Consider the following 15,324-nt stretch of genomic DNA (forward strand, 5'->3'; position numbering starts at 1 on the left):
TTGTACAAGCGGCTGAAAGCCGAAATTCCAAAAAAATTGAGTGCGCTTGGAACACACCATTGTAGACTTGCAGTGAACATGAGCCGATGTCGATGAGGAGAGGATCTAGGAACTGATATCGATGTTCTTTCTGGTTTCCGTGCTACATGTATGCCTTCGCCTTGGCTTTTGGTTTTGACAGTGTCTGTCTATCCAACAGTTCAGTTTGATTTTGATCTTCTCCTATGACCATGGATTCCCGGACTGTGCCTCAGAGCGTAGATTGTTGGAGCTGTGGTTCGAGGCCAAGAAAAGGCACCAAACTCACGGCTGAATTCATGAAGAAAGGTACGAAGAAGAGAGTGGATTGCGACGGAGTTGAAGAACAGCAACCGGCGGAGCAGAAAGCTCAACATCAGGAAACACCGTCACCCGAACCATCGCGCGTCCATGCACATCGAACAAATAAAAAGAGCACGAAGTCGCAATTCAGGGTCCGGGCTTCTTTTGCTCCAAGGCTTGTTGTTGTTGTAGATTTTTACTTCTTCATGAAAACTGAACACAAGTTGTAGATCACCACTGTTCTGCTTTCCGATTCCTTGCGAACGTTGATGCGTTTCGATATTCAAAATTTGGCGGGCAAAAAAACAAGCCATTCAAGCTTTGCACTCGATGTCTGGTGTGACCGCTCGACAGGGAGAACACAAGCCAGCTGAGCGCCAGCGATAAGCCCAAAGTGGCTTGTTTCAGTGTGACCGCAGCCTAAATAAAAAGGTGCGAGTTGGTATCGAAGTGCCGCCACCAGCGCAAGTTTTTGCTGGGTTATGAAGTGACATAACGTGTATGGTGTGTGTGTATATGTGTGTGTGTGTATGTGTGTATGTGTGTGTGTATATGTGTGTGTGTGTGTGGTGCGTGTGTGGTGCGTGTGTGGTGCGTGTGTGTTACAGTTTTGTGTGTGTGTGTGTGTGTGTGTGTGTGTGTGTGTGTTTAAGTGCGATAGTGCGGGAGTATGGAGTGTGTGAGAGCGAGAGGCTGTGTGTGGATTAGTGTGAGACAATGTGTGTGTGTTGATGAGTGTGCGTGTTCATGTTTCACCATATGCACCCAGCACCTTGAATTCTGGCACGTCAGAGCGTACTGCCTCTGAGAGGTGTGGATTATAATATTGTCTGCACTGGATTATTCTATCTCCTCTGCTTGCCTTCATATACCTGCGCTTTTTCTAATCTCCTTATGTTGTCTGATGATTGGCTTTTGCCATGCCATCGGAAGCTCAGTGAGTAACAACAAAACAGCCCTATTTTACATCCTTTTGTGTACCTCTTGCGTATCTTGATAGCCAATGCATTCTACGGTGGTCTCCATGGTAACCATGAGTGACAGACTGATAGCCATCATCCAACTGCATTTCAGCTAAAATAGTATGGTGCTACCTGCTGTTGACACATGGTGACACCTCCCTTCCTTTTCTTCTTTTGATAATGCTATTTTCCGTGGTTGGATTCACCCTCCCTTTCTTGTATTGGCTATGTATTATTATGTGCCATGAAGTGGAGACGATAAATAAATATAAATAAATAAACTGATTGTCTTTGTAGGCATTGGGCACAGTTCCCCGACTCCATGGCTTCTACATGTACACGTGGTTCTCTTCTCTTTTGTTTCTTATCACAGGCAATACTTTTTTAAAATAGTTCTGAAGCAGGAATGATATGGTAGTTAGCAACTATAACTACCGCACTCAGTCCGTAGTACTACGATGTGTTCAGGGATTCTGTACTGGTTAATGAAGGGTGACTATGAAAAAAGTGGCAATTCAAGTCCATCACATCCTGTAAAGGAGGTCAGCTTTGTTTCGCACTAGACTCACACAATTGTGTGTGTTGTCCTGCGTGGACGAAAAGCATCTACATGATTCTACTTTGCCAATTTATTGGATTTAATTTTGGTTCTATTCTTGTTGTTGGTGTATCACACCGCTTTCGTCATCATCATTGACTTGGTTGTTGTGGTGCAGTGCAAGAGAGAGAGACCCCGTTGAGTACCGTATGTTCCGGAGTACAAGCCGCACCCCCCCCCCCCCCCCCCTCTTGCCACGAAATACATACATCTATCCTGTTCATCACCGTTAATTTGATCATCGGAGTATATAAGTCCCCCCCCCCCCTCTTTTGGGCAAATTTTGAGTGTTCAAAGTGCGGCCTATACTCCGGAAAATACAGTTCATGTTAGTTCCCTGTCTCCTGCACATTGTTTTATGTCCCGCATTCCCGTATGGCACATTATGTTCCGCTGGCCTGGTAGCTGCACACATGCCCATATTTGTCATAGCTCCCCAGGTCCTCTCTCTCTCCTCTCTTTCTCTCCTCTCTCTCCTCTCCTTCTCTCTTTCTCTCTTTCTCTCTCATAGCTTCCCAGGCCCTCTCTCTCTCGAACAGGCGTGTTGAGGCTCCTTTGGACACCAAACATATGCGACACCAGGCAGCAGCGTCCAGACTGGAAGGGCGAGCGGAACCCTCCGCGTGCTCGGCGATGGACTTGAGGAGATCCGGGGTCAACGAGTCTTGTTACTAATACATGATCGACTATACTTAGTACCTGTTCGGTGAAGCATCGACACAACTGCCAGAACGAGAGTAAGGTCCAAGATTCAGGCAAGAAGGAACCAAGCAACCTCTTGTCACCAGTGTTATAGATGTCTCGGTAATTAGGCTAAAGACAACATACATGAGTAAAGCCTCGGATGGAGAGCCAAGGATTAATGAAAGGACCAGAATGCCGCTACAATGTCATGTTATCGTATAATAATCCGTAGTTTGTGTCCAAACACCAGGGAGTCGTAAAATATTTTACGACTCCCTGCCAAACACTAACAGTTATGAGCAAGATGTTGTCACGGTAGTGAGAAGGTGCAACAGCTAGCACAATACTGACTGATGTGTTACTGACATTCAACGACCTGTTGCTAAGCTCCATCACGTCTTGAATGCGCAAACCAACAGGTTCTAGGTTATGAAAATAACATAAGAAGGGGGAACTAACTTAGACCTTCGAAGTAGTTGGAAGGCTGTTGCCTGTTGGTTTGCGCGTCCAAGACGTGTAGTGATAGAGTTTAGCATCAGGTCGTTGAATGTCAGTATCACATCAGCCAGTATTGTGCTAGCTGTTGCACCTTCTGACTACCGTGACAACATCTTGCTTATAACAATGTTGGACACGGGCGGATAACATGTAGCATTTTGAATCTTGATCCTTTCTTTTTCAAACATATCATGAGTAAGCTAGATTTATTGATGGCTTTAGACTAATAAAGCCATCAGCCCTTAAAGGGGAAGTTAAGGCAAAAATTAAAATTTCACCAGTTGTAGTCTTCGGGGTGCTGAGTCGAATGGTCTTGGTCCGAGAAAGCTGAGACGCTCCCTTCCTACTTGAATCCCAATCGAGCATCTCAGCTTTCTCGGACCAAGACCATTCGACTCAGCACCCCGAAGACTACAACTGGTGAAATTTTAATTTTTGCCTTAACTTCCCCTTCAATTCGTGCAATGTTTCTATGACAACTCGTGTGCTGGACGAGCTTGTTTGTTGTGATTTGTTCAATTTCTTTTACTCTTCATAGACTATCGGATTATTTTCCTTATCCGGTCTATTTATGACCAGTATCACCAGTATCTATATGCGAATGTGGTCTGTCTCTATGGTTACCGGTGTTCGGCACATCCGGTTCATGTAGTATGTTGTAAATTAAGATGCTCTTGTTTGTTGCTGATAGAAAGATTGCCACTTCCCTAGTTGTGTTTCACCAATATGCTTTTCTTTTGACAACTAAAGCCACTTCCCCTTTTTAGACCTTTAATATGTCGAAGGGCCATTCTTGCATGTTCAAACAGCAGCCAAGGGAGCTCTCTTGATTATGCTGGTAGAAGGACTGGGTCCGACCCACCGTCCGAGGGGATCCACAGGATTTCCTGTGGATATGAGATCCCCTCGTTTGAGGGGAGATGTCCGTAGATCACGTGGTCTATGTGACTTGACTGACTCACGACTGCCTTCCGGAGCACACGTGACACGAGGAGGAGCCAGTCACACCCTCTAGCTCTACTCGTACTCGGCAAACCTGCAAGAAAGCACCACTGCCTGCTGTTTCGGGGAATTCACCCCTCATCGGTTGAGCCTGAGTAGGCTGAGGTAGACTACTTGTAGTCTTGAGACGTGTTCGGCAGGAAGCTTGTGGTCCACGTACATGTAGCAGCAATCACGGCAACTACAAACTTTTGTTACTTCGTCACTAATACTACTACTACTGGCAGTAGTACTAATACCTCCCGAAGTCGCTACATCTAAGTTAGTTAGTTGTAGTATGCTCTCAGCGTCTCTTGACTTCAGCCGTTTAGGCTAGCACTACTCCATGAGCGACTCTGACTCACGTTGCTACCCTGGTCCGGCATGGGGCTTCACGAGGTGTTTGTCGCGCTGGAAATGGAGCGTCCCTGGCCCTATGCGGCTATGCCTAGTTACAGGAACTAAAATGTTAAAATAATTTTGTATCGCTTGGCCCTGGCTAGGCCCCGGTGTAATATGCCCGAAACTTTGCCGAAAATGCTTTTGGGAAATTCTCGTAAACCTCGCCGAAAATCATGCGGCTCGGAAAATGCTCACTTTTTTGTCATCCTCAACACACGCCGTCAAAACCAGGGAGTCAGAAAATACTCAATAAGAGACTTGCTCGAGGCTGCATAAAACTACTCTACTCAACAAGAAGCTAACCCACGGAATGCGGAAGTGACGTTCTTGTTTGGGAAGTTTTTCTTCTCTCAATTTTGATACACAACGGCCAAGTGCTCCGTTTCTACCAAAATGCTGCATCGATCACGAGCCCAAACTGGGCCAAAGTTCGCGGATTGTACCGAAAATGCTCAAAAAAATGCCGGCATATAAACACGGGGGCCTACCCCTGGCATGGTGTCATGGTTTGGCCTGGATCAGAGTGCTTCAGGCACAGACAGTCTGGCACAGGCACAGTAACAGTCTTCACACTCACAGACTAGTCTTCACTGCAGACTTCAGGCAGTAATCACTAATCAGGCACAGAAAACAAACATTGACCATGACCATGCCCATGCCATGGTGACTCCAGTCTCCAGAGTGTGAGTGTGACCAAGACTGTGATGGCTATTCTTGCGTCTTGGTAGATCTACATGGTGTGATCAACAACAGCGCTGCACGGCATGCATGCAATTTTAATTAATTAAAATTGCATGCATGCCTGTCCCATGCATGCGATGCGCGTTCATTAAATATGGCGGCCAAATTTTAATCTTTTTCATTTTTTACGCGATCTGGCCTAGTCGTATGTTTGCAATTTCGCTCGACTTCCATCTCAAACGGGCAAGGTCAACCGAAACCACGGGTGTTTGCCAGGTCATTCGATAGAGTTTAGAGCTTGGACTGGCCTTGCCTTCGACTGTGCCGCCGCTCGAGCGATCTTCTTGGGTTACCCACGCGCTACGCATGGTTTCTTTCTCGACGTGGGTGCAATTATTTTTGGATCGTCGCTCGATTTCAAGGGCTCGCCAACCTCGTCAGCGAATTTTCTCCGCCTCGCAGACAATTTTCTAGTATACCTCGATGTCCTAGCCTTTCGATTTCGTGTAGTCCTAAGCTTGACGTGCATAACTGTAGCTTTTCGTGGCCATGTTAGAGACGTAATTTTGTTCAGAAATGGAGGCTCATGTTAGCTTCCTGTCGTCGTGTTGTCGTATTGGAGGGGAGAAATTCGCGTCAAGGAGTGGACAGACGAAGTATCGTGTGGCAGATCATACTGAATCCATTTTGGCAGTGTTTCATCTCAATGTGGATGAAACCAAATACACCCTGAACATTTTTGCCACACTTGAAAATTGGCCATGGAATGCACTGTTACTGCCAGGGGCCCAACATTCTCTGGAGCTCTAGAGGTGGGTGTACACCGCTCAAAGACTGGGAGCCACACAGTGGGACAAACTGTTTGAAATGCAAGCCCAAGCCTGGCAGGAAGTCCAAATGCAGAACACAAACGCAAGACAAACTTGCGGCATGGGAGAAAACGCGGGCCATCGCCCGCAAGCACGAGCACATGCACGCCGCCACCACTGACAGCAGCATCACCAACAAAACCTCGCCCCACCACACCAGTACCTGATCACTGGATAGTTTAGTCTGTTCGGTTTAGGAATTCAAAAAAGGCAGACAAAATAACAAAACTAAAAACACGAGCGTCGCATGGACCGAATCTGATGAGCAGCAGCGCGTCACACCCGCATACCAAGTTTAGTAATAGTAGTAGTATAGTATTTATTCATATTTCTCTAGGGCTTAGTGGGTAAATCTCTGCATCCAGAACAGTTCAGTTCAGATAGGAATGCAACAACACACGCACAATGTCCACTATGTCACAGTGTGGTAGGGAGAGAAGTGTATGCAGCTTGCTGGTAGACGTTCAGCCGTGCATGCATTGGCAAATGGCTAGAGCAGACGGCCCGCTGCCCTTAATGTAAGGCACACACGCAAGCGTCAGAGCTACAGCAGCCAAACAGCATAGTTCATGGATTCATGAAAGACTGCACCATACACTGCGCCAGCTCTGGTAGGGTGCCCTTTTGAGCATCGTCACTGGTCGGTGACGTTTTGCAGGCCTCACCATCAAAGATGCGAGGTGATGCTGCTGATCGACTTGCTGGCATGATAGTCACAAGCATAACTAACGAAGGATGGCTGGAAGTCAAAACCAGCTGTAGATGTAGATTCCAGGTATACCAGACAATTACTGACGCCAGCACTTTATCTGATGCCCCATCAGCGTCAACTGTACGCCGATGGTCACAGGACCGTGACAGCCTTTCGATCGGTCTACGGTCGGGAGACGGGGCTGCAAGCCCAAAGCAGCGGGTATATAGTGTTCGTCACCAGCTGAGCAAGAGAGCTTGCTGAGAGATTTAGGTGTGCACTGTTCAGCTACCAGTCCCAATATAGGTTTGTCCATGAAGGCTGGTGATCCTCAGCTATCATACAACAAATTCCTACTCACTGCGCATACGCACATATGGCTTGTGAAACAGCAGCAGAAACTGCACTGCCTTGACAAACGCACCAGTTACCATGATGGAGCAGATATGCCCAGCCCTGGAAGCCAACACCAAATCTCCAATCGCTAGTACAAGTAGCTCTTCACTAAATCATGCCTAGTGCATGCTTGCAGTGATATTTTCAGCAAGAGCGCTGCAGTTACTGCTGAGGAGATATATTGCGTCCTTGAAGTCGAAGGCGCTCATCAAAGATGTCTTGCCATCAATTCTTGGCCTTATGCAGGCACGAGGTGGTCTCCCGTGGCATTGGCCATATTACCCCGAGCTGCACTTGCTCGAGGAGCACGTTGTTTCGCTCATGGAAGTCCTTCGTGTTGGACTGAGTAGGCTTGCTGAGAGAACAGAGCGCTGAATCAATCCACGTCCACAACTACGAATAATTTACAAAAAAATTCCGACTGCAGATCAGCGCTTGAAAACAGCGATGCAAATCAGCGACGTTGGGCTTCTCCATTCAAAAGTAGAGCCTTCCTAACGAAGCAATTCTCATGTGACACTACATAGTCTCTCAAGCACTCTAGTTCAGGTCTTCTTCTCTCCACTCCATTATCATTTCGATCTTCACTCGGTCGACGTGATCGTGATGGTAGTAGCTATGTAATAATAATGATGGATTCCTCCCGATCCTCGTCGCGGCTAAAATTTGTTCGGTGTTTGTCTAAATTCTCAAACTGACAGGGTTTACAAGAGAAATGTACCTAATTTTGTGCGATTGATGCAAATAAATCGGAATATGTCTGACTTCATAAATCCGTGCGGTAAACCGCATGAAAGGACGCCATGTCATTAGATGGTGCACATGAAGTCACCGTCCGGCACCGAGTAGATCTACCGCCGTAGACTCTACCCTACATGTAGTACCCTGGCCTGAGCACTACAAAATACCTTGCAGCAACACCCACTCGACAGGCCACTGTGTCCGCTTGCGTGCTCTGCTCCTGCCCTAGCACTACCGCTCTTTCAGTCAGTCTTTGCATCATTTGAGGTCACTGGTGCAAAGGCCAGGACAGATTCAGCCCATGGTGTAGCAGTTTGCCACGACTCCATTGCCTTGGTGTAGATGCTGTTCAAGCCAACAGCAACCTGCCAGATCCACTCTGGGTCACTGGTAAAGCTAGATAACGGACGCAGTCCAAAGGACTAAAGGCTAAGCGAGCAAGGCTGTCAAAGACACTGTGCGGGGTCGGACATTTTGGGCGTACGACATGCCGGAAGGAACTGCAGACGAGAATGAGCTGGAGGTCCACTTGCAACACAGCACTCCAGGAGTTCGTGGTGATGCTGAAGATGTGACGACGGTAGTGGAGCGAAGTCGAGTCCATGCGCACTTCGAGGGTCGGAATGGTACCGGTAGGTGAATGAATTTGTGCTCGGCTAGCGGCTGCATGCTGCGCAGTACATTGTGTCTAGGCTGTCCGTGTTACACTGCGTTTTTGTACGATGTGGCCGTGAAATACCGGTGAATAAAGAGGTTTTAAAAGATGCACCTTATTTCCGATGTGACACGCAATTTCACGTCAAATTTGGGGTCCAAAGCTCTACTCGCGCCCGTACTCTGAGTGGTAGTTTTTGCTGGCCGCAGTTTTGTCAGGAGACCTATATAATGTGCATGCTTATCCCCGTACAGCCCGTCGGAGATAACGGCGAGGAAGTGTACGGCGGGTGGGGGGGGGGGGGGGGACTCAAGACAAGGGGCGCAGGGCACTCATGGACACTGGTGTGGATGGGGTGCGGGCCCCTCCGACCTCTGGTCTTGGAGCGATCATGCTCGCACCAACGCGTCCGAGAGGAAACAATTTGCAGGTGTAGAAAGGACAGAAATAAGAGGCAATTTTTTAGGGGAGGATGTAAAATGGAAATGATGACCACAGAGTGAAAGATCACATTGAATCAAGATTTTATAAACCAATTGGCAAATCGCACAAGGGTCCATAGAAACATCAAAAGAAAAAGAAAAACCAACAGAGAAAACTACCCTAAGAGCAAGACAACCACAGATAAAAGACTTGCAGCGGCAAGAACGATGCAAACCCAACAAGGATCTTTGGTTGATACATGTAGGTGCTTCCCTGCAGAGAGTCGCGCGCTGAAGAACGCGGAGCTAGGGAGGGCCTGAATATGCTTGCGCATATTTTCGCATATTTGGTCCTTTTGACACAAGGTCGCATATCTTATTATTTATCTTATTATAGACAACACCTCATGGCATGAGAAGAAAATCAGCCAGTACGGGAGATGTGGGTGTTAACCAACCATGGTGAATAAAAGAAGAAAAGTAATGGTCAAGACGGAGAAGCATGGGAGGGACAGGTGATGGTGAATCTAGTGAGCAGATTTAAATGCGTCCAGGGTACTGGCATTGCGCGTAGTAGCGGGCAGCGCAAGCCAAGCAGAGTAAGCAACAAAGAGTGGAGAGCGTACAAGGGAGGACGTTTTAGCCAAGGGGAGGGCAACAGAGCATCTTGTCTGGGAGCCATCTGTGATTCGGAACCAGTTATACACGTTAAGATGAGGAGGATGTAGAGCTAGTTTAAATTTGTGAGCAAAAGTGCAAATTAATTTTTGACGGTGGGCCGACAGTGGGCAAGCATTTGCAAGGACATACAGGGAAGCAGAAGAGTAGAGAGGGGGTAGACTAAACAGGATACGAAGAAGTTTTCTATGGTGGATTTCGAGATGCTCAGCGAGAACCGAGGACAAGCCACACCAGCTAACAGCAGCGTACATGAAAAGAGGCAGGATGTACAGTTTGTAAAACAAAATTTTACATTTGAAAGGAAGATGGAAACAATGGGGACGTATAACACCTAGGGCAGAGCTTGAACGGCTGCAAAGAGCATGAATATGGAAAGACCAAGAGAGACGATCATCAAGCATTATTCCCAGGTGTTTATGGTTGGAAACAACCTTTATGGGTTCTGGGAAATCAGGATAGTGTAAAAGTGACATGGATGAGATTGGGGGAAGGAACATTATTTCGGTTTTAGTCAGGTTGGGTCTAAGTCGCCATGTTTGCATCCAGCGTAGGACACTGCATATCTGAGCCGACACTCGAGGTACAAGAGCCGCTGAGGACAAGGATGCTGACAGTAGGGTTGTATCATCAGCAAATAACGAGACACCTGGGTCTATAGAGGGTAAATCATTTACGTATGCTACGAACAAAATAGGTCCAAGTATGGAGCCTTGGGGAACTCCAGAAGACACTGGTAGAGGATCAGAGTTGATGGAGAGGGCAGAAACAAACTGTGATCGGCTACTCAGATAGGACTCCAGCCAGGACAGAGCAGGGCCAGACACACCAAAGACAATATGTAGCTTGGCAAGGAGGCCACGATGCCAGACAGTATCAAAGGCCTTTGCCAAGTCAAAGAAACAGAGAGCAATATGGTGTCGAGCATCACGAAGGGTGGCAATGTCTTGTACTAGACGAGCTAGTTGGTCAGAGGTTGAGTCGTTGCGCCGAAAGCCAGATTGGGAAGGGCTAAGGCATGGTGAAATGTGGCAATACAACTGGTCGTAATATACCTTTTCACATACTTTTGAAAGGCAGCAGAGAAGAGATATTGGACGATAGTTTGAGGCTTGTGATCGGGAGCCTTTACACTTGTAGATGGGCGTGACCTTAGCGATCTTCCAACGATCAGGAAATACGCCGGAGGAGTAGGAAAGGTTGAATATAAGGCACAGTGGGTACGCCAGAGTTGGAGCCATAAAGTAGCAAATCTAGCATATTGTACCAAATGTAGCATATTTTGTTACAAGGAGCAAATAATTCGCATAATTATAGGGCAGATTGCGGAAATGGCCAAGGAAACTTACCATGGCACGCTCGGTCAGGGAAAATTTCCAAACTTAGCCCGGAAGGAAAAACTGCTCATCGAAAATTTGCGAAAATGCGAAAATTTGACCCGAGAAGAGAGTGTCCGCGACTCTAGGTCGCATAAAGTAGCAAATCTAGCATATGATACCAAATGTAGCATATTTTGCTACAAGGAGCAAAGAATTCGCATAATTATCACTGATAATAGTGCAAATTTCGAGCATATTTCGAGCATATTTTTCTGCTTTTATGTGATTTCGAAGCATATTTTGAAGCAAGTGGCCAATATGCGAAAAGCATAATATGCAAAAATTTTGAGCATATTTCGGCCCTCCCTACGCGGAGCCCAAGACCGTCCAGCCTGAAATTCTAAGAACGGCACAACCTAAAGCTAAGAACGGCGGTGTTGGTTTTCCGGCAGCTTGTGGGATACAAATGATCCAGCACGGATTGTTTCTAAGAATGTGCTATAAGAACGCAGCCAGACTGCTGAAAAATAAGAACGCCCCAGGCTAACCCCTTGGAAACAACGTTCTGGGGCGCGCAACTCTACTGTGCACGACTCACTCAAAACTAGATTTTTCTGGCACAGTCAGACCTCGCTTATCCGGTCGTCTCAGTTTAGCCGGATCCCTCGCCATCCGGAAAAATTGTTGGTTACCTATTTACAGCATATGCGAAGTTGGTCTGGTTTGAGGGGGTCCGGGGGATCTCGCCTGGACATTTTTTGAAACATCCGGTTGGAAATAGCAGAATTTGGCCTTTTCACAAGTTTTCAGAGCCCACTACAGGGAATAATTTTGCAGGGATATCAATGTACAATGTATGACCTACTATGAGTGCATGTGTCACTTGCAAGCTGATTTTATTCTTTTTTCGCGGACAGTTTGGGTAGGCCACGTCCTACCGGCTACCGGTATCACCATCATACACAGATCTGCTGCACGGCCCGTTTTTTAACATTACAAGCTGATTTTGTTCCTTTTCATAGTGACAACTCGGGAGCTGGACCCATTTCCCCATCTTTTCACAATCCTGTGTCCGTGGTTGGGTTGTGTACGTTTTGTGTTTTCGTTCATGCTTGCATCCAAATCCAGTGGGTCTGATCCCGATTCAACCAATCGATCACTTCGAATCGGTGGAAATGCGGAACTGAGGTAGAATGCACCAATCAGGAATTGCAATGGTCAGGGGACATGCATCAGAGCTGTACACTTTCTTTGCTGGTAGCGCTGCTAGTTTGGCATAAGATTTAGGCAGACTGTGACACCACAATTTTACGAGAAGTATAGTGATGGCAACAGCAGTCATCAACCTAGCAACTGCATTGTGTTGATGTGAGCTAGTTTTGGGTCTCGCCCTGTTGTTGCGCAAACCTTAGCTGGCTCAAGAAGGTGTTGTTTGGTTGTGTCCTGCCTGCATGTGCTTTGCTTTGCTATAGACTTTGGAAAGATATCATCCTACATTACCAGTACTCCTAAGAAGGACATGCAGTTGACAATCCGCCAGGCTCAGGTGCCGTGTGTTGCCCGTCTGAAAGGCAGTCTTGAGATGGCGAGCACCAGCGCTCTCGACCTTGAGACGTACTTCAGTTCTCACGCAGTCGGCACTGTGAACATCCACGAACGTGCGTCCGGTGCTTTGGACGTGGAGTTTTCAACATGGCAGTGTAAGCTCTGTCCCGATGAAGACTACTATTCTGTTCTCTGATCTCCGTATGCTTCCCTTCTGTGAACGGAACCATGGCATGTGTTTTGTGTGCACAGGGTACACTGGCGTGTGATGTGATTTCTCATGATATTAAAATAGGGAGGTTTCTTAAAAACACACGAGGCTAAGTTCCACAGTCTAGCATTGCCACAGTTGTAGAAGGATTCACCACTCATTCTCATTCTTCACTAGTCCCTTGATGACAGTGATGTTGCCCAGCAATTGGCAGAAATGTATACTGACAGGTAAATAGTGAGCAGTGAATCTGTCTGCCACTATTAGATCCCTGGTGTAGCTTATCTGTCTGTCACTATTAGATCCCTGGTCTAGCTTATCTGTCTGTCACTATTAGATCCCTGGTCTAGCTTCATAGAGTTTCTCTTTCCCTGTTGATCTTTGCTCCTGTTTTGCGCAGATGCGTATGATGTTGTATCTCGCCAACATTGTATTGGTGGCCATTCTCTGGAGTTTTCCCTGGTCATAGCCGGAGTGGATTATCCTGCCGAAGGGGACGATGCTGATAGTTTTGCGTACTTGCCTTCAGCTCATAGCAGTCAGCAACTTGTGATAGCCATGGACAAAGAATATCTGGTGCTTCTGGAAAAGTGTGAATCAGTACGTGGATTGCTTAAGTCTGTACTAGAGGATGCGTATGCCATCTTTGATTGCGTTGACCCAGCATCACTACAGCTGCGGATCCTGGCTACACCAGGTGGGAAGGATATCCTCGGCTGGAGGGGGCTCGTCACAACTAACATCCACCGCTTCCTGGAGCAGTTGGACGCTGTATGCTTGGATTTGCCAGTACAGGTGTATCAGGACGTTGTGAGTAGTAACCTCCTCAATGGTACTCTGGCAGAATTCTCAACTGACACAATCTATTTTTATGATGAGGAGCAGCTTTTGCTGACTATTGTCGGAGTGAAACATTCTGCCGGCAAGGCATACCTTGCAATTCGTCAAATGATCAGCACGTTCACAGGGATGCCACAAGATCAAGCTGAGATATCTCTGAAGATCTCACCCCAGGTGTACTGCTTCTTTCAGAATGTGTGCATTGCGCAGATATTAATGGAGGACTTCCCCTCCGTTACAGTGCGACTACTAAACACAGAAGAGTTGAAGGAATCCGTCCTCCTGGCTGGTACTCCCAGTGAAATAGCACTGGCATCCAATGCTGTGTCCATGCTTTCAGGGAAGATACTGCGAACTCCCTTAGCCTTAGATCACTTGGGCATATCCACACTCCTCGTATCCACACTGGGGCAAGGTGTCCTTGATGAAGTTGTACAACGAGAGGGATTTGAGTTGGACCATTGTCTCTACGTTGATCCCTGTGAGGAAAACCAACCCACTGCACAAGTTAGCTTGTTAGGGTGGAATGATGCTACAGATGAGCTTGTCCAGCTCAAGTCCCAGCTGGAGTGTTTGTACAGTGCCATGTGTCTCTCGTTGGAGCCGTGTCAAATGGAAGCAACCTACTCAGAGGAATGGAAGCAGGTTATTGCTGGCATGTCCGACAACTCACTCGTTCGCATTGAGACTGGCCCAGCAACGGACTGTCAAATCACTTTGTATGGCCTAACAGAACATTTTGCAGATGTCCAGAGGCAGATTGCAGCCTTTATGGCAAAGCATGCCATCCATTCAGTAACCATGCCAGTTTCTCCGGTTGATGCACGATTCATCTCCAAATTCTTGCAGGCCAGAGTTCAACTGATCAAGGTGCAGTATCATCTCTCGCACGTGAACATAACTGATACGTGTATTGAACTCAGTGGCGCCTCCTTCAAACTTGATATTGTGCGAGGTGTGTTCCGTGACCTGCTTAGTTCCATCCAGTCGCAGGAAGTTCCACTCACCCACCCGGGCCTGCAGCAATTCTTCGGCAACGATCACATCATTAACCAGCTAGCACTGATAGAAGATAAGCACAGCGTACTGGTCTACCTTTTGGACAAGGTACCACGCGCAGTGGTCCTCAATACAGTTGATGCTGCGGCCAATTCTGCTGCTGCTGCTGCTGCTACTGATGATGACGATGATGCCGATAAAAGATGTGTCAATCCTTATGAAGCTCTGTCATGTACTCCGACTCAGCCCTACGAGGAGCTCTCTATCCAGTGGCGTGAGGATGAACCGGTGTCTGTGTCTGCTGAAGTACTGCAGGTGAGTATCAGCATGTCCTCTATTTGTTATAAAAGGCATTAATATAATGGATGAGATCCCAATATACCGTCTTTTGAGGTGTTAGCCCGCACTTGAAAACGCATAAAAACAACTCCGCCCCGTGACTCCAAATGCTGAATGCAAATCGACCAGCGCTACGACGCCCCATGCATATAATGCACCGTGTGGTGTTATTGAACATCTGTTCATGCAGTGCAATTAGGCAATCCATCATTACACCATAGCTTCTTAAAGTGGTCCGTTCAGAGTGAAGGACAAACTACTAGGAAACATTTGCCAGAGCTTCAGTCATGCTTCCTGTTGTGTATCCACGTACACCCTACATGCAGTCTCACACGCAGCTCACCAGAGTCAACCAGCCGGCATGGATACATGTAGAGTAAGACCATGATTCAGAGCATGCGCAATGAGTATATACAAATGCATACAGAGTACATAATATATTACATCAGAGTGCATATATAACAATATCCCCCTCGCAAAAAGAGGTAACAC

General features: G+C 47.1%; 1 protein-coding gene across 1 annotated transcript in view; it reads left to right on the forward strand.

Moving 5' to 3' along the window:
• The first annotated feature begins 8,006 nt into the window (after positions 1 to 8,006).
• The window catches only part of LOC135815201 (uncharacterized), a 28,906-nt gene continuing 21,588 nt past the window's right edge, over positions 8,007 to 15,324 (forward strand). The window contains exons 1-3 of the mRNA XM_065328463.1: positions 8,007 to 8,456; positions 12,371 to 12,598; positions 13,055 to 14,808. Coding sequence (XP_065184535.1) covers positions 8,312 to 8,456; positions 12,371 to 12,598; positions 13,055 to 14,808 — 2,127 coding nt within the window. The 5' untranslated portion in view covers positions 8,007 to 8,311. The remainder of the gene's footprint in view (positions 8,457 to 12,370; positions 12,599 to 13,054; positions 14,809 to 15,324) is intronic.

This window comes from Sycon ciliatum, chromosome 4, assembly GCF_964019385.1.
Source record: "Sycon ciliatum chromosome 4, ocSycCili1.1, whole genome shotgun sequence".
Classification (NCBI taxonomy): Eukaryota; Metazoa; Porifera; class Calcarea; order Leucosolenida; family Sycettidae; genus Sycon; species Sycon ciliatum.